Source organism: Cetorhinus maximus, chromosome 15, assembly GCF_964194155.1.
Source record: "Cetorhinus maximus chromosome 15, sCetMax3.hap1.1, whole genome shotgun sequence".
NCBI classification, from domain to species: Eukaryota; Metazoa; Chordata; class Chondrichthyes; order Lamniformes; family Cetorhinidae; genus Cetorhinus; species Cetorhinus maximus.
The window spans coordinates 89,101,279-89,127,632 of NC_135893.1; the positions used below are offsets into that span (position 1 = coordinate 89,101,279).

The following is a 26,354-nucleotide window of genomic DNA, read 5'->3' on the forward strand; positions in this document are numbered from 1 at the left end:
CTGGAATGTCACTCATTGGCCTTTCATGGTATAACAGACTCCCAGGGCAGGTCTGGACCAATGTCAACAATTTGAATTTATTATAAGGGGAAAAAAAAAACGTCCTTTGTCATTTGTTCATGGGATGTGGGTGTCAATGGCTAGGTAAGCATTTATTGCCCATCCCTAATTGCCCTCGAGAAGGTGCTGGTCAGCCGCTGTCTTGAACTGCTGCAGTCCATGTGGTGTAGGTACACCCACAGTGCTGTTAGGGAGGGAGTTCCAGGATTTTGAACCAGCCGCGATGCACTTATATAGCACTGTCTCCTGCCAACGCAATGTGGCCATGCAAGATGGCTGCCAATAGCCGACCATGCATACGCAGAAATCCAATGATGTTATTGATGCCTGTCGGGCCAGTGGGACGATGTAACAGGGATCCAGAACCGTCATCAATTTCAGAGAATTTAATCCCCTGCACAGATACAAAACCCTCTCCTCTTGCCTGGATCAACTCCCTCCAGAGGCCTGAGATATGTGTCGGGCGGGGAAAGCCCCAGGAAAGGCTGCAGCCAAGGAGCAGTGAGGCTGATGTTGCGGCTGGAGGGAAGAGCGAGGTCCGGAAGTTGAAACAATGGACTGTGTTAGGGCCGCATGCAATTACATTGTTATAGATGAACACTCTTATAACAGTTCATGTTATATTAAATTTATTATTTTCCTTTCCTAATTTTATACAAGAAGAACTTTCACAGTGGCAGGCAATATTAAAACACACAGACTGTTTCTGGACCACAACCCTGGCCTATGCTCCTAAACCCTGCCCAGAGTAAAACACTAGAACTGCGCACGCACAGCATTAGCAACAAACGCAGCCTGTTTATATAGCGCTTTTCACACCCTCCGCATGTCCCAAAATGCTTTACAGGCAATTAAGTACTTTTCTGAAATGTAATGTAGGAAATGTGGTAGCCAATTTATGCACAGCAAGCCCCCACAGATAAATTACCAGCTTCTCAGTTTTAAGTGTTGGTTGAGGGATAATTATTGGACTGGACACTGGGGAGAGTTCCCTGTTTTTCTTTGCATGTTGCATGGGATCTTTTACATCCACTTGAAAGGGCAGACAGGGCCTCAGTTTAATGTCTTGTCTAAAAGATGGCACCTTCGACAGTGTGGCACTCCCTCACTACTATATTGGAGTGTCAGTCTGGAGTGGGACTTAAACCTATAACCTCCTAATGTAGAGCATAGTGAATACAGCTGACACTTTTAAAGTTGCAAAACGTGCAATGGTCTGATGCTCTACAGCTAGAGATTGGTCTTGAGCCGGAGTACAAAGGAGTTAGGGAAGGGGATTAAGGCATGGTCAAATGAATAAGTATTAAGTCAATAGGAATCAGGAGGAAACTCTTCCACTGGTTGGAGCCATACCTAGCACAAAGGAAGATGGTTGTGGTTGTTGGAGGTCAGTCATCTCAGCTCCAGGACATCACTGCAGGAGTTCCTCAGGGTAGTGTCCTCGGTCCAACCATCTTCAGCTGCTTCGTCAATGACCTTCCTTCCATCATGAGGTCAGAAGTGGGGATGTTCGCTGATGATTGCACAATGTTCAGCACCATTCATGACTCCATAGATATTGAAGCAGTCCATGTCCAAATGCAGCAAGATCTGGACAATATCCAGGCTTGGGCTGACAAGTGGCAAGTAACATTCCTGCCACACAAGTGGCAGGCAATGACCATCTCCAACAAGAAAGAATCTAACCATCACCCCTTGACATTCAATGGCATTACTATCACTGAATCCCCCACTATCAACATCCTGGGGGGGGTTACCATTGACCAGAAACTGAACTGGACTAACCATATAAATACTGTGGCTACAAGAGCAGGTCAGAGGCTAGGAATCCTGCAACGAGTAACTCACCTCTTGATTACCCAAAGCCTGTCCATTGTACAAGGCACAATTCAAAAGTGTGATGGAATACTTCCCACTTGGCTGGATGAGTGCAGCTCCCACAACACTCAAGAAGCTTGACACCATCCAGGACAAAGCAGCCCGCTTGATTGGCACCACATCCACAAACATTCACTCCCTCCACAACCGACGCACAGTAGCAGCAGTGTGTACCATCTACAAGATGCACTGCAGGAATTCACCAAGGTTCCTTCGACAGCACCTTTGAAACCCACGACCACTCCTATCTAGAAGGACAAGGGCAGCAAGTAGATGGGAACACCACCACCTGGAAGTTCCCCTCCAAGTCACTCACCATCCTGACTTGGAAATTTATCACCGTCCCTTCACTGGTTGCTGAGTCAAAATCCTGGAACCCCCTTCCTAACAGCACTGTGGGTGTACCTACATCACATGGACTGCAGCGGTTCAAGAAGGCAGCTCACCACCACCTTCTCAAGGGCAACTAGGGTTGGACAATAAATGCTGGCCTAGCCAGCGAAGCCTACATCCCGTGAATGAATTTTAAAAATAATATTTTTTTAGGTGAAAAGAGATGTAGCAAGGTGGGAGGGTGTTAGGGAGAGAGTTCATGAGTAAATTCAACAAACTGATAAAAGTTCTGTAATCTGTCGTAGAACAGAGGGAGATGGGAAGAATGATAAGAAATGTTAGTAAGAAATGAAATTAAATCGATAGCAAGAAACGAGGTAGGGTCAGATGATGTAGAATCTGTGTGGGTAGAGCTGAGGAACCGCAAAGGTAAAAAAACCATAATGGGAGTTATGTACAGGCCTCCGAACAGTAGTCAGGATGTGGGGCACAAGATACACCAGGAGATAGAAAAGGCGTGTAAGAAAGGCAAGGTTACAGTGATCATGGGGGATTTCAATATGCAGGTTGACTGGGAAAGTCAGGTTGGTAGTGGATCCCAAGAAAAGGAATTTGTGGAATGTCTACGAGATGGCTTTTTGGAGCAGCTTGTGGTGGAGCCCACTAGGGAACAGGCAATTCTAGATTTAGTGATGTGTAATGAGGCAGATTTGATAAGGAGCTTAAGGTGAAGGAACCCTTAGGAGGAAGTGACCATAATATGATAGAATTCACCCTGCAATTTGAGAGAAAAAAGCTGGAATCAGATGTAACGGTATTACAGTTGAATAAAGGCCACTACAGAGGCATGAGGAAGGAGCTGGCCAGAATTGATTGGGAGATGAGCATAGCAGGAAAGACAGTGGAACAGCAATGGCAGGAGTTTCTGGGAGTAATTTGGGAGACACAGCAAAAATTCATCCCTAGGAAGAAGAAGCATACTAAAGGGAGGACGAGGCAACCATGGCTGACAAGGGAAGTCAGGGACAGCATAAAAGCTAAAGAGAAAGCATACAATGCGGTGGGAAGCCAGGGGATTGGGAAGCCTACAAAGACAAACAAAGGATAACTAAAAAAATAAGGAGGGAGAAGATTAAATATGAGGATAAACTAGCCAGTAATATAAAAGAAGCTTGCAAGAGTTTTTTTTTGATATATAAAGGGTAAGAGGGAGGCAAAAGTGGACATTGGGCCACTGGAAAATGATGCTGGAGGAGTAGTAGTGGGGAACAAAGAAATGGCGGAGGAACTAAATAGTTTCTTTGTGTCAGTCTTCACGGCGGAAGACACGAGTAACATCCCCAAAGTTCAAGAGAGTTGGGGGGCAGAGGTGAGTATGGTGGCCATTACCAAGGAGAAGGTGCTAGGAAAACTGAAAGGTCTGAAGGTGGATAAATCACCTGGACCAGATGGATTACACCCCAGAGTTCTGAAGGAGATAGTTGAAGAGATAGTGGAGGCATTAATGGTGATCTTTCAGGAATCACTAGAGTCATGGAGGGTCCCAGAGGACTGGAAAATCGCTAATGTAACCTCTATGTTTAAGAAGGGAGTGAGGCAAAAGATGGGAAATTACAAGCCGATTAGCCTGACCTCGGTTGTTGGTAAGATTTTAGAGTCCATTATTAAGGATGAGATTTCAGAATACTTGGAAGTGCATGGTAAAATCGGGCAAAGTCAGCATGGTTTCATTAAGGGGAGGTCATGCCTGACAAATTTGTTAGAATTCTTTGAGGAGGTAACGAGCAGGCTAGACAAAGGAGAGCCAATGGATGTTATCTACTTGGACTTCCAGAAGGCCTTTGACAAGGTGCCGCACAGGAGGCTGCTCAGTAAGATAAGAGCCCATGGTGTTAGAGGCAAGGTACTAGCATGGATAGAAGATTGGCTGTCTGGCAGGAGGCAGAGAGTGGGGATAAGGGGGTCCTTCTCAGGATGGCGGCCGGTGACTAGTGGAGTTCCGCAGGGGTCAGTGTTGGGACCACAACTTTTCACTTTATACATTAATGATCTAGATGAAGGAACTGAGGGCATCCTGGCTAAGTTTGCAGATGATACAAAGATAGGTGGAGGGACAGGTTGTATTGAGGAGTCGGGAAGGCTGCAGAAGGATTTAGACAGGTTAGGAGAATGGGCAAAGAAGTGGCAGATGGAATACAACGTGGGGAAGTGTGAGGTCATGCACTTTGGTAGGAAGAATAGAGGCATAGACTATTTTCTAAGTGGGGAGAGAATTCAGAAATCTGGAGTGCAAAGGGACTTGGGAGTCCTAGTCCAGGATTCTCTTAAGGTTAACTTGCAGGTTGAGTCGGTAGTTAGGAAGGCAAATGCAATGTTGGCATTTATTTCAAGAGGACTAGAATATAAAAGCAGGGATGTGCTGCTGAGGCTTTATAAGGCTCTGATCAGACCACATTTAGAATATTGTAAGCAATTTTGGGCCCCGTATCTCAGGAAGGATGTTCTGGCTCTGGAGAGGGTCCAGAGAAGGTTCACGAGAATGATCCCAGGAATGAAAGGCTTAACACATTAACGTTTGAGGACTCTGGGTCTATACTCAATGGAGTTTAGAAGGATGAGGGGGGATCTGATTGAAACTTACAGAATACTGAAAGGCCTGGATAGAGTGGACGTGGGGAAAATGTTTCCATTAGTAGGAGAGACTAGGACCCGAGGGCACAGCCTCAGAGTAAAGGGAAGACCTTTTAGAACAGAGATGAGGAGAAACTTCTTTAGCCAGAGAGTGGTGAATCTATGGAATTCATTGCTACAGAAGGCTGTGGAGACCAGGTCATTGAGTGTATTTAAGACTGAGATAGATAAGTTCTTGATTGGTAAGGGGATCAAAGGTTACGGGGAGAAGTCGGGAGAATGGGGTTGAGAAACTTATCAGCCATGATTGAATGGCGGAGCAGACTTGATGGGCCGAATGGCCTAATTTCTGCTCCTATGTCTTATTGTCTTATTGTTGGGGGGGTGGGGGGGGGGCGGTGGTGATGAAGAGCAGGCCAGTGTTGATAGAGCAGAGGGTGCAAATGAGCAGATAAGATTGGAAGAGATTGCAGAGGTAGGGTAGAATAAGGCCATATGGTTCTAGATAAGCATCAGGTATTTGACATTCAGATGGAGAATCAATGGAGGTCAGCGAGTGGTAAGTGAAGTGGATCTCAGAGTGGAACAGGGTGTGGATGAACTAGAATTCTTACTGAATAATTATCTTATTGAATGGAATAATAGTTTTGAAGGGCTAAAAGGCCAATTTATGCTTATATTTCTTACGTTCTTATGGAACTAAAGAGAATAGGATGGTGTTCAGGAAAATACTTAGGAGGGCGTTGGAGAAGTCAAGTTTAGAGATGATGAAAGCATGGATGAAAGATGGCATCAAACTCTAAAAACTATGATGAGGGTGTATAGTCAGGATTATCCATAGGATTGGGCTGGGGAATTCCATCCTTGTTATTTGCTATTAAGGGTGCTCCCGATGCCTCAACTGATTTTAGTCCTTTTGAACTAGTTTATGATCATGAGGTAAGGGGACCATTGAAATTGATTCATGAGAAATTGGTGGGTCAAAATTCAGGAACTACTCTCCTGGATTATGTATCAACCTTCAGAGAGAGATATGACAGAGCATGTGAGTTGGCTAAGGAACATTTAAAGATGATGAAAATGATAGCAGACAGGAAAGCTACAGCTTGTAGTTTTGTTGCTGGGGAGACAGTGCTAGTTCTGTTACCAGTACTGGGTGACTCGTTAAATGCAAGGTTTAGTGCACCTTACAGGATTAAAAAGAAACTGAGTGAAGTAAATTATTTAATAAATATTTCAGATAGAAGAAAGAAGTAGAGGGTGTGTCATGTAAATATGCTCAAAAAGTACTTTGACAGGCAGGAGGACCAAAAGGAGGTATTAGTGGTGGTAGATAATGAGAAGGAAGTAGAAATGCAGGATTTTGAAATTGATTTTCCTCTAATCAAATTGGATAGTGAGGGGGCACTTGAAAATTTAAATATTAATATTGACTTACCTTCCAGACAAGTGTCAAAGTGATTTGGAGAAGCTATTGTAGTCACACAAAGCTATTTGTGGGAATAAGCTGGGGAGAACAAATTTAGCTATACATGATGTATGTGTAGAAGTTTCATCTTCAATAAGACGATAACCTTATAGATTAAATCTGGCAAAGCTATTGCAAGTATAGAAAGAAACTGAATTAATGCTTCAAAATGATATTATTGAGTCTAGTTGCAGTAACTGGAGCTCGCCTATTTTGCTGGTACCGAAACTGGATGGAACACAAAGACTATGTGTGGACTATCGAAAGATGAATGCAGTGACAAAAGCGGATTCATATCGTATACCACGGTTGGAAGGTTGCATTGAGAAAGTGGGGCAACCAAAATTTATCACAAGTTTGACTTGCTAAGCGGATATTGGCAAGTGCCGTTATCAGAGAGAGCAAAGGAGATATTGGCTTTTGTGACACCAGATGGGCTATATCAGTTTAAAGTCATGCAATTTGTTATGAAAAATGCACCTGCAACATTTCAAAGACTGACAAACAAAGTAATTGCGGGTCTGAGCAATTGTGCTGTTTATATTGAAGACTTGATAGTTTTCAGTCAAACGTGGTAAGAGCATTTACCGCATCTAAAAGAATTGTTTTGTCAATTACAAGAAGCTATTTTGGTGATGAACTTGGCTAAAAGTGAGTTTGCAAAAGCACAAGTTACGTATTTAGGCCATACCATTGGGCATGGTTAGGTGGCTCCGAGACATGTGAAAGTCAAGGCTATCATGGATTTCCCCGTGCCTACAACAAAATGAGAAGATTTGAGATTTCCGGGCATAAGTGGATTTTACTGGAAATTTGTACCAAATTTTAGCAGTGTGGTTGCTCCATTGACTGAACAATTAAAAAAGAACAAGAATTTAAATGGACACAGGAGTGTCAGAAGACATTTGATAGTTTGAAAACTGTATTGACTACAACACCAGTTTTGGCAGTACCCAATTATGCCAAGCAATTTAAATTGGCTGTTGACCCAAGCGATATAGGTATTGGGGCTGTACTGTTACAAGAAGATGAAAATGGAATTGAAAAACTGATATGGTATTTTTCATGGACGTTGAATGTACAATAAAGAAGATATTCAATGATCAAAAAGGAAACTTTGGGTTTGGTGTTAGCATTGCAGCATTTGAGATTTACATGGCAAACAATTCGTCAGAAAGAATTGATTATACAGACCACAATTCTTTTATGTTTTTGGACAAATTTTGAGACAAAAGTGCAAGGCTATTCAGATGGAGATTATTACTACAACCATTTAATCTGCAGGTTATACATGTGCCTGGATGAGAAAATCCAATTGTAGATGCATTGTCAAGAGTTTGAAGTTTTAAGGGAAAATTGGACATTTAAACCTGGACACTGGACTGGAATGATTTCTGTTGATATCGAGGATTTGAATATATATTATGTTAATGCATAAACCCGGTAATGTAATAGTGCAATAAGTATAGGAGGTAATGTAAGATTGGTTAAGAAAATGAAGTCATCTTTTTAAATTATGACGATTCACGGGGTGTCAGGAAAATATAATAATTTTCATAAGGTTATTGGAATTTATTGTGTGTGTTTGTGTGTGTGTGGGCCTTAATTGCTGGTCTGAAAGCTTTGATGTATCAGAAGAGCAGCTAGGTTTGAAATGTTAAATAGGTAAACATGGCTGAAGTTTTAGAATGTGAGGTGTAAAGGGAAAATTTGCATTTTTAGATAAACCAGAGTAATTTGAATTTCAAAAGAGGTGGTGAAATGTTACACTAAGCCAGAAGAAGCCAAACAGTGTGTTTATTTTTTTCCCAAAGCTTGTTGATAAAATTGGTACTTTGAAAGATTTTTATTATTAGAAAAGTAGAGTTGAAAAGGCATATTGGGACAATGGGATTTACATTAATACACATGTATAAAGGAGATGAGGTTATTTGTAAGGAAAGAAGGAATTCTAAGATCTAACAAATGTGAAAAGCCTCCAGCCTCTAAGCCTCAAGTTGCTGTCTACACAAACTGAAGTGAAGGAAACTCACTTTGAGTTTGACTGTTCAGGGTATCGTGTTACTTTGCCTGGGCCTTTTAAAATCTATGTGTTTTAATGTTGCTTTAATGGAGGTGTAACTGAGAGTTAGATTAACTAGGGAGCTAGGAGTTATGATAGTAGTAATTTGTAAACCTATGTATGTGCTTAAAATCATTCCTTTAATTAATAAATGTTTAATTTACTTTTGTAAGAAACCTATAAGACTCGGTGGTCTTATTCCTACTGAATTAAAGGCACGCATCTCAAAATAAATAGAAATTGCAAAACAGTTGTGGCAGTTGTTTCATGTTTCCCTCTGGGATTTTAACATCTCAGCATTTACCATCTGCTGTACCATAACACTAGGGAAATGCTATTGAGCAAACTGATGGTGCTATGGCTGGCAAGTCTCCGGGTCCTGATGGATGACATCCTAGCGTCTTAAAAGAGGTGGCTAATGAGGTAGTGGATGCGCTGGTGTTAATTTTCCAAAATCCCCTAGATTCAGGAAAGGTTTCATCAGACAGGAAAGTAGCAAATATAACCCCTCTATTCAAGAAGGGAGGGAGGCAGAAAACAGGAAACTGTAGGCTAGTTAGCCTGACGTCTATTGTGGGGAATTTGTTAGAATCGATCATTAAGGAGGTTATAGCTGGTCACTGAGAAAAGCTCAGGGTAATCAGGAAGTGTCAGCATGGTTTTGTAAAAGGAAAATCATGTTTAGCCAATTTATTTGGAATTTTTTGAAGGAGTAACACGTACTGTGGATAAAGGGGACCCTGTTGACATAAGGTACTTGGACTTCCAGAAGGCATTTGATAAGGTGCCAGATCAAAGGTTATTGCGGAAAATAGAAGCTCATGCTGTAGGGGGTAACATAGCATAGATAGAAGATTGGCTGACTGGCAGAAAACAGAGAGTATGCATAAATGGGTCTTTTTCGGATTGGCAGAATGTGATCAGTGGAACCCTGCAGCGGTCTGTGCTGGGGCCTCAACTTTTTACAATTTACATCAATAACTTAGATGAGGGGAGCCATGGATGGCATAGTAGCTAAATTTGTAGACAACACGAAGATCGGTAGGGAAGTATTTTGTGAAGAGGACATGAGAAGGTTGTAGACAGATATAGATAAGTTGAGTGAATGGGCAAAGATCTGGCAAATGGAGTATAATTTGGGAAAATGTGAAGTTGTTCATTTTGGCAAGAAGAATAAAAAAACAGAGTATTACTTAAATTGAGAATGGCTGCATAATTCTGAGGTGCAGCGGGATGTACTAGAACACCTATATGAATCACAAAAACTTAGTGTGCAGGTACAGCAAGTAATTAAGAAGGCTTATGGAATGCTCTCCTTTATTACGGGAGGAATTGAACATAAAAGTAAGGATGTCATGCTTCAGTTATACATGGTATTGGTGAGACCACATCTCAAATACTGTGTGCAGTTTTGGTCTTCTTATTTAAGAAAGGATTTAAATGTGTTTCAGAGGAGGTTTATTGGATTGATACCTGGAATGAGCGGGTTGTCTTATGAGGAAAGGTTAGACAGCCTGGGCTTGTTTCCACTGGAGTTTAGAAGAGTGAGTGGTGATTTGATTGTAGTATACCAGATTCTGAATGGCCTTGACAAGGTGGATGCGGAAAGGATGCTTCCTCTTGTGGGTGCGTTCAGAACTAGGGGGGCATTGTTTTAAAATTAGAAGTCGCCCTTTCAGGACAGAGATGAGGAGAAACTTTTTGTCTCAGAGGTTTGTGTAACTTTGGAATTCTCTGCCTCAGAAGGCAGTGGAGGCGGGGTGAATGAATATTTTTAAGGCAGAGGTAGATAGATTCTTGTTAAGCAAGGGAATCAAAGGTTATCAGGGGTAGATGGGAATGTGGAATTCGAAACACAAGCAAATCAGCCATGATCTTATTGAATAGTGGAGCAGGCTCAAGGGGCCGAATGGCCTACTCCTGTTCTTATTTCTTATGTTTTCTATGTTTCTAAACTCTGGAAGGTTGACCAATTGGAACAGTTTGTGTTTGAGGATACAGGCCACGGGCTGTTGTTTGAAAATGCTTTCTATAACTTTATTTCAATAAAGCATGAACCTAAATATTTCTTACTAACCAATACTTCAATTCCTCCTGTAATAAGTGTGAGGTCATATATTTAGGGAAGTCACACAGTTACAGGGATTACACAATAAATGAGAATATACTAAGAGGCGTAGATGAAGTGAGAGATCTTGACGTACAAGTACACAGGTCCCTGAAGGCAACAGTTCAAGTAGACAAGGCTGTAAAGAAGGCATATAGAATGCTCTCCTTCATTGGCAGAGGTATAGAAAATAAAAGTAAGGATGTAATGTTGGAATTGTATAAAACACTGGTGAGGCCACAACTGGAATATTGTGTGCAGTTCCGGTCACCACATTACAGGAAGGACATAATAGCTCTGGAGAGAGTGCAGAGAAGGTTTACAAGAATGTTGCCAGGGTTAGAAAAGTGTAGCTACGAGGAGAGATTGGATAGGTTGGGGTTATTTTCCTTAGAACAAAGAAGGCTGAGAGGTGACTTGATTGATGTGTACAAAATTATGAGGGGAATAGATAGAGTGGACAGGATAAAATTGTTTCCCTTGGTGGAGAATTCTAGAACCAGGGGACATAGATTCAAGATAAGTGGCAGAAGGTGTAGGGAGGACATGAGGAAGAATTTTTTTACGCAGAGGGTAGTGGGTGTCTGGAATTCGCTGCCCAAGTTGGTGGTAGAGGCAGAAACTTTAAACTCTTTTAAAAAGTACCTGGATCTGCACATAAAGTGCTGTAAGCTGCAGGGCTATGGGCTGGGTGCAGGAAGGTGGGATTAGAAAGAGCACATGGGTGTCCTCGGGCTGGCATGGACAAGATGGGCCGAATGGCCTCCTTCTGTCCTGTAACTTTTCTATGTCTATGAGATCCTTGCTGACTTTTGAGCATTGTCTGCATGCATGTTGCTACATCTGAATTCTGAAAAAAATGACAAGTTTTTATTAATCAACAAATAACTTCTACTCTTACAAAGATTAATGCTTCATTCAATTTTGTATGTTACAATCTGTTCAATCGAAAGTATGGAAGGCACTTCATATAAATCAGTTTTCCACTCAGCTATACTGTGTCCATTTTACTGAAACTTAGAAGTTTCCATTTTATTGCATGAACTTGCTCATGTATTTGCACTTTTGTTCAGGTTCAGAAAGAGTACAATATTTTGCATAATATTTGTTATTTAAGAAGGCTCAGCATCACCTTTTCAAGGGCAGTCAGGGATGGGCAATTAATGCTGGCCTTGTGAATCATGCCAACAGCCCAAGAATGGATGGACAATAAAATCCGCAACAAAACTACAACTGAACTACAATATCCAGCAGGCACCGCGCCTGGGCGCACGCCATAAGATCGGACATCCCGGTGCGCGTGACGTCAGTTCCGGGAGGGCTGGGCCTGCAGCGGGGTCCCGGAGCTGGTGCAATGGGAGAGTGAAGCGGCCGAGCTCAGAACAGGCAGCAGGGTGAGTGGCAACCCGCGATCGGGGTCAGTGGGAGGGGAGGAGCTGCACTAGTTCAGCCCGGGAGAGGCAACGAGGCCGGGACTTGCTGACAGGGGAAGGTCGCTGCAGTAAACAGCTACTGGCAGAGGTGGGGGAGGGGCGCGCAGGGAAGATGACGTTGGAGGGCAGGGGGGGGTGTGACCCCGGGCCCCAGGGAAGGAGGGCAGGGGGGGGTGTGACCCCGGGCCCCAGGGAAGGAGGGCAGGGGGGGGTGTGACCCCGGGCCCCAGGGAAGGAGGGCAGGGGGGGGTGTGACCCCGGGCCCCAGGGAAGGAGGGCAGGGTAAGGGGAGGGAGGGAGGGGGGAGGGGGTAGGGAGGGGGTAAGGGGAGGGAGGGAGGGGGGAGGAGGGGAGGGGGTAGGGAGGGGGTAGGGGGGGGGAGGAGGGGGGGGAGGAGGGGAGGGGGAAGAAGGGAGGGGAGAAGAAGGGAGGGGAGGGGGAAGAGGGGGGAGGAGGAGGGAGGGGGGAAGAAGGGAGGGGAGGGGGAAGAGGGGGGGGAAGAAGGGAGGGGAGAAGAAGGGAGGGGAGGGGGAAGAGGGGGGAGGAGGAGGGAGGGGGGAAGAAGGGAGGGGAGGGGGAAGAGGGGGGAGGAGAGGGGAGGGGGGCAAGGGGGAAGGGGAGGAGGGCGGGAAGGCGAGGGGGGCAAGGGGGAAGGGGAGGAGGGTGGGAAGGGGAGGGGGGCAAGGGGGAAGAGGGGGGCAAGGGGGAAGTGGGGGGAAGGGGGAGGAGGGTGGGAAGGGGGAGGAGGGCGGCAAGGGGAGGGGGGTGAAGGGGGTGGTTGGTCGAGCCCCTGGTGAAGTAGGAGGGTCTGGGGTGGGGGGTGGGGGGGTGTCTGAGCTCCTGCGTTTGTTTGGGGCATCAAGCCCTGGGATATGGGGTGGTGGGTCTAGTCCTTGTGGCCAGCTGGGGTGGGCAGGGTCAAGCCCCTGGGGTCTGGGGGATTGGGATGGTGGGAGGGTGTTGAGCTCCTGGCCCTGGCGAGGGAGGAGGTATGAGCCTCGGGGTGGGTGTAGGTGGGGTATGTTGGCGTTTATTGCAAAATGATTTGAGTACAGGAGTAAGGAGGCCTTGCTGCAATTGTATATACACTTGCCAGGGAGGGAGTGCAACAAAAGTGCACCAGACTGATTCCTTAGATGGTGGGATTGTCGTATGAGGAGAGATTGAGGAGACTGGGCCTGTATTCACTAAAGCTTAGGAGAATGATAGGATGTCACTGAAACAAACAAAATTCTTAAAGGCTCGACAGAGTTGGTGCCGGAAGGATGTTTCCACTGGCTCGGGGAGTGGGGGAAGGTGTCTAGAACCAGGGGACACAGTCTCAATAAGGGGCAGGCTGGTTAGGATTGAGATAAGGTGGAATTTCTTCAGTCGATTGGTGGAGTATCTTTGGAATTCTCCACCCCAGAGCGCTATAGAAGCTCAGTTATTGGGTGTGTTCAAGACAGGGATTGATAGATTTCTAGACATTAAAGATATCACGGGATATGGGGATAGTGCTGGAAAATGGCATTGAGGTAGAAGAGCAACCATGATCTAGTTGAATGGCGGAGCAGGCTCGAGGGGCCGAATGGCCTACTCTTATTTCCAATGTTCTTTCACTTGAAAATGACATTGTATCTGTTGACATCACTTGCAAATAATCAGCATTCTGCCATAGTCACTGCTCCTTTTGTGTCTTTTTCAGGCATGAAAACAAGGTGGCAGTTATTACTTTAGATCTTGATGTGAGCGTGCATCTAGTGCTAATGTGAGCAGTTTTTATGTGCCAGAGATTTGAGATTAGTTTGTATTTGGAAAATGTGGCGGGTTTAGATTTTGACTCCAAAGTATCACAGCTGATGTTTTTCACAGCATTGCATTCAGTGAGTTTTGGCTTTAGTGCAGTTTTTCCCTGCCCTGTAGTATCCTGATATGTTCATGCAATAGTATTTTTGCATGAACAGATTGCTACAGTAAATGTGTATGCTTTATAGTTATTATCTCATGATCTTTTCCTTTTGCCTTGGGATCTGGTTTTTCTTGCATCCCTGGATTGCCTTTGGATATTTTGCTACATTTAAAGGCATTAGTATCAATACAGGTTATTGTCTTGTGTGTGCTTCTTTTGTTTTTAAGCCTGCCCTTACATTCTGTGGCAAAAGTTGGGGGAAAGTTGATCTTGCGGTTATTCTGGTCTAGTTGCTGTAATGCTTGTGCTAATTGTCAGTGAGGTTCTGAGAGTAGATTGAAAGAGCAGCCCTGATATCTGCGGCAGGTGCCTTCAGTTGACTGCTGGTTGCTGCTGGGCTGAATTAATATTTTTGCTGGAGAGCAGGGCAGACTTGGTCAGTGCCTTGAAGTGGCTGCTGGTTAGGTGATCATGAATCCATGTGCGCTTGAAAATCTGGACGCAATGCGATTGAAATCACACCCCATCCCGTTTGAATAAGTGCAATTGGTGGAAACTTACCTTTGAACTTGTGGGCAGAGCTTTCTTCTGATCTAAGGAGTGTCAAACCAATGTAAAAGACCGCAGATACTCGAGCATAAAGAAGCTATGGGTGCAACCTGCATTTAAATTCTGCAATCTTTTGTGCTACTTGATTTGACTGTGCCCAGGTTAAATTAGTACAGTAAACCTTGTGTTATCTCGCACTCTACCAACTGGATTTCTCTGCTAACCAGAATTTCTAATGTTCCCCTAATACAAAAAGTCACTTCACCAACTGGAAGCAATTACAAAGTTACCCGGAACCCGTACCTGCATATTGTATTATTTTATACTTTATGTTTTAATGTACTGTTGAAGATTAGAAGTAAAAAGAATATTGTTTTTTACTCCAAGTATTTGCATATTAGTTCATGCTACAAGTATTACGCTGCATTCCATTGGTAAATGGAGCTCTCCATTAACTGGCATTTTTGATTAACCGATACTATCCATTCCCCATGCACACCGGATAATAAAGTTTTTACTATATCTGGTACCATGTAGACACTTCAGGCTGCAGTGTTACCACAGTTTATTTAAGTACAAAGGTGGTATATGAAAGGTTAATGCCATGTATGTTTGGACTGAAAATTACATCCAGTAGTCCAATTGGTTGAAGAGCTAAACAGAATAATGGGCAGTGTTGGTTGTTACAGGTTTGCCAGTGGTAATGGTGGGTGGTAGAAATCTGCAGCAATACATTTCACATGTGGACAATATTTCAGTCTGATTTCTGTCCTCTTTAGCATTTTTTCTATGTTGCTGAAGGAAAACCAGAACCTGGAAGAACAATTGGCATATTACTGGAGATAAATGTTGCTTTTTTTGTACTGTAACAGCCAAGAAGTTTGCATTTTCAGTCGGAATTGCTGCTCCCTCTGTGCATCTGACAAAGGCCATTTGTGGAGGAAGTGACCTCTCAAATTGCAGTGATCGTATGGGAGCGCTGCATCTTTCTGAAATACCTGGTCAAGCCTGGGGTTGTTTGGGTCTTTGTATTTTTTAATTCATTCATATAGGGGGCACACCAATAAGACTCAACATTGCTGGAGTCACATGTAGGCCAGACCAATTAAGGACGGCAGATTTCCTTCCCTAAAGGGCTTAGTGAACAAGATGGGTTTTTATGACAATCAGCAATGATTTCATGGTCATGGCTAGATTTTCATTGAATTCCAAATTTCTCTATCTGCCGTAGTGGGATTTGAACCCAGGTCCCCATTACCCTGGGTCTCTGGAACACTAGTCTAGTGACAGTGCCACTATGCCACCATCTTCCCTATTGACAGAATTCTCTGCATTTTGTTCTTGCATAGGCAGCATCCGGTGGATTAAATGGAATCTCAGAGTGGGGCAATGCATAGTTATTCCAGTGTGAAGCTGACTAGATAATTCAATGACAGTTGTCTTATCTCTGCCAATTTAAACAGAAGGCCACTCAGCCCCTCATGTGTTTTCCCCATTCACAACCAATTTATATCTTATCTCGATTTACTCACTTTTGTGTCTACTCAGCAATGTGGAAAATTGCTCATGTATGTCCTGTACACAAAAAGCAGGACAAATCCAGGCCGGCCAATTACCACCCCACCAGTCTACTCTTGATCATCAGTAAATTAATGGAAGGGGTCATCAACAGTGCTATCAGCGGCACTTGCTTAGCAATAACCTGCTCACTGATGCTCAGTTTGCATTCCACCGAGGCCACTCAGCTCCTGACCTCATTACAGCCTTGGTTCAAGCATGGACAAAAGAGCTGAACTCACGAGGAGAGGTGAGAGTGACTGCCCTTGACATCAAGGCCGCGTTTGTCTGAATGTGGCATCAAGGAGCCCTAGCAAAACTGGAGCCAATGAGAGTCAGGGGGAAAGGTCTCCGTTGGTTGGAGTTATACCTAGCACAAAGGAAGATGGTTGTGGTTGTTGGAGGTCAATCATCACAGATCCAGGACATCACTGCAAGAGGTCCTCAGGCCCAACCATCTTCAGCTGCTTCATCAATGACCTTCTTTCCATCATAAGGTCAGAAGTGGGGATGATCGCTGATGATTGCACAATGTTCAGCACCATTCGTGACTCCTCCGATACTGAAGCAGTCCATGTCCAAATGCAGCAAGACCTGGACAATATCTGGGCTTGGGCAGACGTGGCAAGTAACATTCGTGCCAGGCAATGACCATCTCCAATAAGAGAGATTCTAACCATTTCCCCTTGACATTCAGTGGCATTACCATCACTGAATCCCCCACTATCAACATCCTGGGATTTACCATTAACCAGAAACTGAACTGGACCAGCCGTATAAATACTGTGGCTACAAGATCAGGTCAGTGGAAAGGAAACCTGTGGTGAGTAACTCACCTCCTGACTCCCCATAACCTGTTTACCGTCTACAAGGCACAAGTCAGGAGTGTGATGGAATACTCTCCACTTGCCTGGATGAGTGTAGTTCCAACAGCACTCAAGCTTGACACCATCCAGGACAAAGCAGCCCACTTGATAGGCACCTCATCCACAAACATTTACTCCCTCCACCACTGGCACACATTGGCACCAGTGTGTACCATCTACAAGATGCACTGCAGGAACTCACCATGCCTCCTTAACACCTTCCAAACCGACGACCACTACCATCTAGAAGGACAAGGGCAGCAGACACCACCACCTAGAATTTTCCCTCCAAACCACAAACCATCCTGATTTGGAACTATATCCTCATTCCTTCACAGTCACTGGGTCAAAATCCTGGAAGTCCCTCCCTAACAGCACTGTGGGTGTACCTACACCACATGCATACCAACAATACTAAATAATCAAGGGGCAAAAGGGGGGAGGAAATAAATACAATAACTATCACTAGAGAAGTAAAGGCCGATAAGTCACCTGGACTTGATGGGTTGCATCCCAGGATATTGAAGGAAATAGCTGCAGAGATAGTGGATGCACTGGTAGTAATCTTCCAAGAATCCTTAGAGTCTGGTAAAGTCCCAGAGGATTGGAAAACTGCCAATGTAACACCCTTATTCAAAAAGGGAGGGAGACAAAAAACAGGTAACAATAGGCCAGTTAGCTAAACATCCATCATTGGGAAAATGTTAGAGTCTATTATAAAGGATGTAATGGCAGAGCGTTTAGAAATACAGAATATAATCAAGCAGAGTCAGCATGGCTTCATGAAGGGGAAATCATGCCTGACAAATTTATTAGAATTCTTTGAGGAGGTAACAAGTTGGATAGATAAAGGGGAACCAGTAGATGTAATATATTTGGATTTCTAAAAGGCTTTCGCTAAGATACTGCACATAAGGCTACTTAAGATAAGAGCCCATGGTGTTGGGGCAGTATATTAGCATGGAAAGAGGATTGGCTAACTAATAGAAGACAGAGAGTTGGGATACGGAGGGCATTTTCAGGATGGCAACCTGTAACTAGTGGAATGCCACAGGGATCAGTGCTCGGGCCTCAATTATTTACAATATATATTAATGACTTGGATGAGGGAAATTAATGTACTATCGCCAAGTTTGCGAATGACACCAAAATAGGTGGGATGACACAAAGAACCTACAGAGGATATAGACAGGTTAAGTGAGTGGATAAAAATTTGGCAGATGGAATATAATATAGGAAAATGTGAGGTTATGCACTGGCAGGAAGAATAGAGGAGCTGAATATTACTTAAATAGAGAAAGACTGAAGAAAACTGCTGCATAGAGGGATTTGGGGGTCCTTGTGCATGAATCTTAAAAACGTAACATACAAGTTCAGCAGGTAATAGGAAAGGCAAATGGAATGTTAGCCTTTATTTCAAAGGGAATGGAATATAAAAATAGGGAAGTCTTGCTAAAACTATACAAGGCACAAATTAGATCTCACCTAGAATACTGTGAACAGTTTTGGCCCCCTTATCTAAGGAAAGATGTACTGGCATTGGATGCAGTCCAGAGAAGGTTCACTAGGTTGATCCTGGGTTTGGAGGGATTTTCTTATGAGGAGAGGTTGAGTAGGTTGGGCCTGTACTCATTGGAGTTTCGAAGAATGAGAGGTGACCTTATTAAAACATATAAGATTCTTAGGGGTCTTGACAGGGCAGATGCTGAGAGGTTGTTTTCCCCTGTGGGAGAGTCTAGGACCAGAGGGCATAATCTCAGAGTAAGGGGTCATTCATTTAAGGCAGAGATGAGGAAGCATTTCTTCTCTCAGAGGGCTGTTAATCTGTGGAATTCTTTATCACAGAGGGCTGTAGAGGCGTGGTTGTTAAGCATATTCAAGGCTGAGACAGCCAGATTTTTAATCAGTTAGGGAATCTAGGGTTATGGGGAAAAGGCAGGAAAGTGGAGTTGAGGATTATCAGATCAGCCATGATCTCATTGAATGGTGGAGCAGACTCGATGGGCCGAATGGCCTGCTTCTGCTCCTACGTCTTTTGGTCTTATGGACTGCAGTGGTTCAAGAAGGCAGCTCACCACCACCTTGTCAAGGGAAATTAGGGATAAGTAATAAATGCTGACCTAGCCAGCGATGCCCACATCCCATGATGAATAAAAAAAAATTCCTTGATACCTTTCTACTGCCCTCAAGCCTTAGAAACTTCAATTGTCCCAGCATCCACCATCTTTTAGAAGAGAGAATTTCTGATTTGCACTACCACTTGTGTGGTGAGGTGCTTTCACTCTTGAATAGCCCAGTTCTAATTTTAAGTTTATGCCTCCTCTGTTCTTCTTTACCCTCAACAGAAGAAATAGTTTCTCTGTATCTGCCTTAGACTACACTGCTGATAACACAGGTCATAATGTGTTTTTGGGTTGTGAAAAGTACTCAACAAATACAATTACTAATTCACTCATCACCCAAAAAGAGTTGCTGGCATCTATGAAACCGCATCTGAGTTTAAGACACTGCTCTTGGGGATGAAGGGAGTAGGAATGAAAATTTGTGTGAACGTGTGTGCTACATAACAGTTTAATCTTGCCTTGTTTGAACTTGTTTGGAGGAAAGCTGGCCTTGTTTCAATTAATTGGGGTGAATTATGCAGTGCGGATTGCTGTGGACAATCCGCAGTGAGACAGCTAGGCCGGTTAGGAAGGGAACCAGCCCAAAATGAGCCAAGAAAATTGGATTATAGCTTTCTAATAACATTGATGGTATTATTGATGCAACAAACACTGATTTGTGATTTGAGGGTTAATGAATTTGCTTCAGTTTCGTGCAATTTTAAACAAAGAAACTCCCACATCCTTAATGTATTTAATTTTCTGATGAATTCGTGTAGATTTTTATAACAGGAGCTTTGAGGTCAAACATGTCAGATTTGGGTTTTGTTTCTTGCCATTTTTGTACTACTTTGTCGTAAACAAGTTGAGTGTTTGCATTGGTTTTATTTCCATGCCAAAAAGGCAGGTTTGAGATCTGCGAAAATAACCCAAGTTATTTGAGTTTGCATGAGTTGCCAAAATATTAATTTAAAACAAGTGAGTGGAAGGATATGAAAACAGCACAACAAAATATATAGCATCTTTAATGTAGAAAAGAAAGTCCAAAGAGAGGTGTATTTAAAGATTATTCTGGACTATGTTTGTTTAATCTGAATACCCTGGTTTTTAATATGTTCATCCAGCACAATCAGCATTTTACCTTTAAAAGCGATCCACTTATGCACTAAAGCGTTCAAACAAACTTTGTCAATTGGTTTGTTGTTTCCATGTTTCTTTGAATGTGCAGTAGTCCCTTTCAAATTATATACACTCAGGCAGTATTTTTGATTTGTGGATTATAATAAACTTCATTCTGCGAATGTTACCCCCGGCAATGCTACAACTTCTATTTCGTGCAGTGTGTTTGGATCATTTACAACTGCTATGTCATAAATATGAGAGTCAATAATAAATCCAACAGGAAATTTAGGAGAAACCTTTTACCCCAAATGTGGTTAGAACGTTGAACTTGTAATTGAACACATGAAATAGTTGAGGAAAATAACATTGCATTTAAGGGGAAGCTAGATAAGCATGAGAGTGAAGAAATAGGATATGGTAATAAGCTAGATGAAGTAGGGCAGGAGAGACTCATGTGGAATATAAACACTAACATAGACCAGTAAGCCTGAATTGCCTGTTCTGCTATACACTCAATGGTAGCTTTGGAGGTGCTTGAGAATCTTTAAGTTGCATAATTCTTGAGACTCGGTGTGGGATGTGATATGGGCAGAAAGGTTTTGGACAAGCTGAAGTTTATGGAGGATGGGAGGTCATCTACAAGCGGTAGATGGGCTGATGCAGCAGCAATGTTACGGAGATGGGATTAAGTGGCCTTTTGCATGAAGGCAATGTGCCTTTGTAACCTCAGCTTGGTGTCAACTGGAATGCTATGGTCAATTTGAGATGTGGCTGTGAAGGGTGATGGAGTGAGTGGCTAGAGTACTGAGTTTGTAGCAGGGCCTGAAGTCAATGGCTTTGACATTGCCAATGGTTAACTGTAACAAATTGTGACTCATCCAACACTCAAATGTTTCATTTTGTTTTCCCTCCAATTTGCTCCCTTGCCTCATGCCAAGGTATGTTTTTAGAAACAGTGCCTGACATTCAGTAGTCTGCCCCAGCTCATCTAAGAGTATATAAAGCAAATGTTAACAGGTACTTTGGGTCAGAACTGAAGCTAGATCCCATTTCCAAGCAAAGTCCAATCCACACACAAAATAGAGCTAAGATACAGATCAGCCATGATGTAACGGAATGATGGCACAGGCTTTGGGAGGAGAATAGCCTCCCAACCAGGTTTGGAACTTTGGCTGAATTGTGCTCCTGAGCCCAAATGTGCAAGAGGCTGGTTGTTGCACTCATATATTGTTACTCTGCCTAAAGTTAACAGACTTGGTACTTACTGGGGTCTTGCTTTGTCTGTGGTTTCATTTGATACAGTTCACTCGGGGAGCTATATTACATTTTACCTGATTGAGCTGAAGGATAACTACAAAGTTCTGCTCAAGTGCTCCTGGATAGCCTTGAGCAGAGGGCTGCAAGCCCTTGCTTGGTGAATATGGTAGCACTTCCGTTGATAGACAAACATGTTTTATTGCTGGTCTGCAGAACCGATTCCAGCCTTAATCAATACTATTTACTTCAGTTTAGGGAAGACAGACCTCCTTGACCATGTCCAAGCCTACAAGCAAAGATTCATCCTTGCGCGAGCGATTCAAAAGTCTCCTGGGTATCGGCCCCCGTATTAACACCAAGCAAGCGGAATGTAAGCCAGCAGAACTCATAATCACGGGTGAAATACTAAAGGTATTTATTGTGTTCAAATCTTAACGCGGGATGTACCCTGTTTATGTTTACAAAGCTGTTTTGTCTGCTTCGTGTGCATAATTTTTGGTTTTATGTTTGCCTCAGGATCTGAATGTAGAATGTGGACTTCACAACAGAATAAAAACCATCAACCATGTTTGTGACCTAGCCAGGACCAGGAAGTTTGAAGAGGTAAGAACATTTTTTTCTCTCTCACTTGGTGGCCCCTTTTCATGAAGTGGTCATCCAGTTGTAGCAGGCACAGTTTTTTCAATCCCACGGCAGTGCCATTTAGCCGGACAGTTGTTGTTGAAATAACTGTCCCTTCCAGAGCAGGAGATGAGGCGAAACATTTTCTTTCTATCCAGCACGTTATGATTTGGAATGCGCTGCCTTAAAAAGTGTTCAAAACATTCAATGGTAATACTCAAAGGGATTGATCTAAACCTGCAAAGGAAATATTTACTGTGTTATACTAAAGAGCATGGGGAGTGGGACTAATTGAATAGCTCTTTCAGGGAGCTAGCACAGGTGTGAAGGACAGAATGGCCTCTGCTGTATGGTTTTTAATTGAGATTTCTGTAGATCATTCCTTTGCAGTGCTGGAATGATAGTTTCCAATTGGTTTAACATGTGAAGTGTCCCCCTTTGTCCTTTGTGTGATTATAGCATGCGGTGGAGGCTGTGTGGCAAGCTGTGGCTGACTTGATTTCTGATGATCATTCAGAGGCCAGGCATGCAGTACTGCTGCTGATGAAGGCTATTATTCAGGGGCAGGTGAGCAATAGTTTTTATGTGGGCCCAGTCTAGATTTAAACTGTGCTTCCATGATACTTTTATTTCTCCTGTTATTACAATATCAGACCTGTGAATTGAGTTTACTCCCTTTGTTGATGAAAGCATTACTGATTTAATTACTTAGCACTCAGAATCTGATACCTCTATAACGTTGCCTGACATTGCCCTGTCGCAAATCATCTGCTGAAACTCTCATCCATGTCTTTGTTACCTCTAGATTTGACTATTCTAATGCTCTCCTGGCTGGGCTATCATGCATGCTACATAAGCTTGAGTTTATCGAAAACTCTGTTGCCTGTCTCCTAATTCACACGAGGTCACGTTCACCATTGGCTCCTGGTCAAGCAATGCCTCAGTTTTAAAATCCTCATCTTTGTCTTCAAATCCCTCCGTAACTTAGTCCATCCCTTTTCCTGTGACGTCCTTCAGCTCTACAGTCCTCCGAAATCTCTTCTCTCATCCACATCCCTCTTGCGGATCTCCGTTTTTAATTGGTCCACAATTGGCGGCTGTGTCTTCAACTGCCTAGGCCCAAAGCTCTGAAATTCTCTCCCTGAACACCTCTAATTCTTTATTCACACTCTAAAACTTACCTCTTGGACCAACCTTTTGACCATCTGTACTAATACCTCCTAATGTGACTCAGTGCTAAATACTGTGAAGTACCTTGGGACAGTTTACTATGTTAAAGGAGGTATATAGATGCTGTTGTTAGATTTCAGGTATGGACTCTTTTATTTCTAATTTTCATTGGCTGCAGCTTTTTAAAAAAATCTGCAACAAAGTTAGTTTTGCTCCTTTTGTGCCTGCACATCTTGCCATTTCTCAGACAAACTTCTTCGATAGCAGATTGCAAATCTGCAGCCTCTACCACCTAGAAGAACATGACCACCATCTCCAGGGTAGCTATGGGTGGGCAATAAACACTGGCCGTGACAAGTGACGTTTACACCCCATTACAAATATTAGTAAAAACATAATAAAAACAGAATTACCTGGAAAAACTCAGCAAGTCTGGCAGCATCGGCGGAGAAGAAATCAGTCAACGTTTCGAGCCCTCATGGCCCTTCAGCAGAACTGAAGCATAGTTTCAACAAGGGAGAAATATAAATTGGTTTAAGGTGGGTGGGGGGGAAGAGACACATTGAGGGTGTGGTGTGAGCAGATAATCAAAAGATGTCAGAGACAAAAGGGTCAAAGAGGTGTTGAAGGTGGTGGTCTTTGTCTGAGAAAAGTGCTAATTAAGAATGCAAGACAGGATATTCAAAGTACAGCTCTAGTGGGGGTGGGGTGGAAAGACTAAAGGTTTTAGTTTTAGATTTAAAAATAATGGAAATAGGTGGGGAAAGAAGAATCTATATAAATTATTGAAAAAAAAGGCGGGTGGGGGGGGGGGAAAGAAACGGGGTGGGGATGGGGGGAGGGGGAGTTTAAGATCTAAAGTTGTTGAATTCAATATTCAGCCCAGAAGGCTGTAAAGTGCCTAGTCGGAAGATGAGGTGCTGTTCCTCCAGTTTGCGTTGGGCTTCACTGGAACAATGCAGCAAGCCAAGGACAGACATGTGGGCAAGAGAACAGGGTGGAGTGTTAAAATGGCAAGCGACAGGGAGGTTTGGGTCTTTCTTGCGGACAGACCGCAGGTGTTCCGCAAAACGGTCGCCCAGTTTGCGTTTGGTCTCTCCAATGTAGAGGAGACCGCATTGGGAGCAACGAATGCAGTAGACTAAGTTAGGGGAAATGCAAGTGAAATGCTGCTTCACCTGAAAGGAGTGTTTGGGCCCTTGGACGGTGAGGAGAGAGGAAGTGAAGGGGCAGGTGTTGCATCTTCTGCGTGGGCATGGGGAGGTGCCATAAGTGGGGGTTGAGGAGTAGGGGGTGATGGAGGAGTGGACCAGGGTGTCCCGGAGGGAACGATCCCTACGGAATGCCGTCAAGGGGGGTGAAGGGAAGATGTGTTTGGTGGTGGCATCATGCTGGAGTTGGCGGAAATGGCGGAGGATGATCCTTTGAATGCGGAGGCTGGTGGGGTGATAAGTGAGGACAAGGGGGACCCTATCATGTTTCTGGGAAGGAGGAGAAGGCGTGAGGGAGGATGCGCGGGATATGGGCCGGACACGGTTGAGGGCCCTGTCAACGACCGTGGATGGAAAACCTCGGTTAAGGAAGAAGGAGGACATGTCAGAGGAGCTGTTTTTGAAGGTAGCGTCATCAGAACAGATGCGACGGAGGCGAAGGAACTGAGAGAATGGGATGGAGTCTTTACAGGAAGCGGGGTGTGAGGAGCTGTAGTCGAGGTAGCTGTGGAAGTCGGTAGGCTTGTAATGGATATTGGTGGACAGTCTATCATCAGAAATTGAGACAGAGAGGTCAAGGAAGGGAAGAGAAGTGTCAGAGATGGACCATGTGAAGATGATGGAGGGGTGGAGATTGGAAGCAAAATTAATAAATTTTTCCAGGTCCCGACGAGAGCATGAAGCAGCACCGAAGTAATCATCGATGTACCGGAGAAAGAGTTGTGGGAGGGGGCCGGAGTAGGACTGGAACAAGGAATGTTCCACATACCCCATAAAGAGACAGGCATAGCTGGGGCCCATGCGGGTACCCATAGCCACACCTTTTATTTGGAGGAAGTGAGAGGAGTTAAAGGAGAAATTGTTCAGTGTGAGAACAAGTTCAGCCAGACGGAGGAGAGTAGTGGTGGATGGGGATTGTTGGGGCCTCTGTTCAAGGAAGAAGCTAAGGGCCCTCAGACCATCCTGGTGGGGGATGGAGGTGTCGAGGGATTGGACATCCATGGTGAAGAGGAAGCGGTTGGGGCCAGGGAACTGGAAATTGTTGATGTGACGTAAGGTGTCAGAGGAATCACGGATGTAGGTGGGAAGGGACTGGACAAGGGGAGAGAGAAGGGAGTCAAGATAACGAGAAATGAGTTCCGTGGGGCAGGAACAGGCTGACACGATCGGTCTGCCAGGACAGTTCTGTTTGTGGATTTTGGGTAGGAGGTAGAAGCGGGCCGTCCGAGGTTGGGCGACTATCAAGTTGGAAGCTGTGGGAGGAAGATCTCCAGAGGAGATGAGGTCAGTGACAGTCCTGGAAACAATGGCTTGATGTTCTGTGGTGGGGTCATGGTCCAGGGCGAGGTAGGAGGAAACGTCTGCGAGTTGACGCTCAGCCTCCGCGAGGTAGAGGTCAATGCGCCAGACAACAACAGTACCACCCTTGTCAGCGGGTTTGATGACAATGTTGGGGTTGGACCTGAGAGAACGGAGTGCAGTAAGTTCAGAGAGAGACAGATTAGAATGGGTGAGAGGAGCAGAGAAATTGAGACGGCTAATGTCACGCCGACAGTTCTCAATGAAAAGATCAAGAGAAGGTAAGAATCCAGAGGGAGGGGTCCAAGTGGAGGGAGAATATTGGAGGTGGGTAAAAGGATCCGTTGAACAGGGAGAGGACTCCTGCCCAAAGAAGTGAGCACGGAGACGAAGACGGCGGAAGAAGAGTTCAGCATCATGCCGAGCCCGAAATTCATTGAGATGAGGGCGTAAGGGTATGAAACTAAGTCCTTTGCTGAGCACTGAACGTTCAGCATCGGAGAGGGGAAGGTCAGGGGGTATAGTGAATACGCGGCTGGGGCTGGGATTGGAAGATGGGGTGAGGACGGAGGGACAAGCAGGGGTGGAGGGTCCCCGATGGGTGTTGGAGTCGATGAGTTGTTGGAGCTTGCGTTCCTTAGCACTTGAGAGAAAGAGAAAAAGTTTCTTGTTGAGGCGACGGATGAGGCGAAGAATAAAATGAAACTGGGGGCACGCGCAGCTTTGAAAAAGGGTGC

General features: G+C 44.2%; 1 protein-coding gene across 7 annotated transcripts in view; it reads left to right on the forward strand.

Annotated features, from left to right (window-relative positions):
- Positions 1–26,354, forward strand: part of tsc2 (TSC complex subunit 2) — a 120,718-nt gene that overhangs the window by 21,314 nt on the left and 73,050 nt on the right. For 6 of the 7 annotated variants that reach the window (XM_078558927.1, XM_078558921.1, XM_078558924.1 and 3 more), the window contains exons 1-4: positions 11,844–11,933; positions 21,567–21,727; positions 21,833–21,919; positions 22,397–22,504. In XM_078558927.1, coding sequence (XP_078415053.1) covers positions 21,593–21,727; positions 21,833–21,919; positions 22,397–22,504 — 330 coding nt within the window. In that variant the 5' untranslated portion in view covers positions 11,844–11,933; positions 21,567–21,592. Of the gene's footprint in view, positions 1–11,843; positions 11,934–21,566; positions 21,728–21,832; positions 21,920–22,396; positions 22,505–26,354 lie in introns of those variants that run through there. The other variant, XM_078558922.1, reaches the window with a different exon arrangement.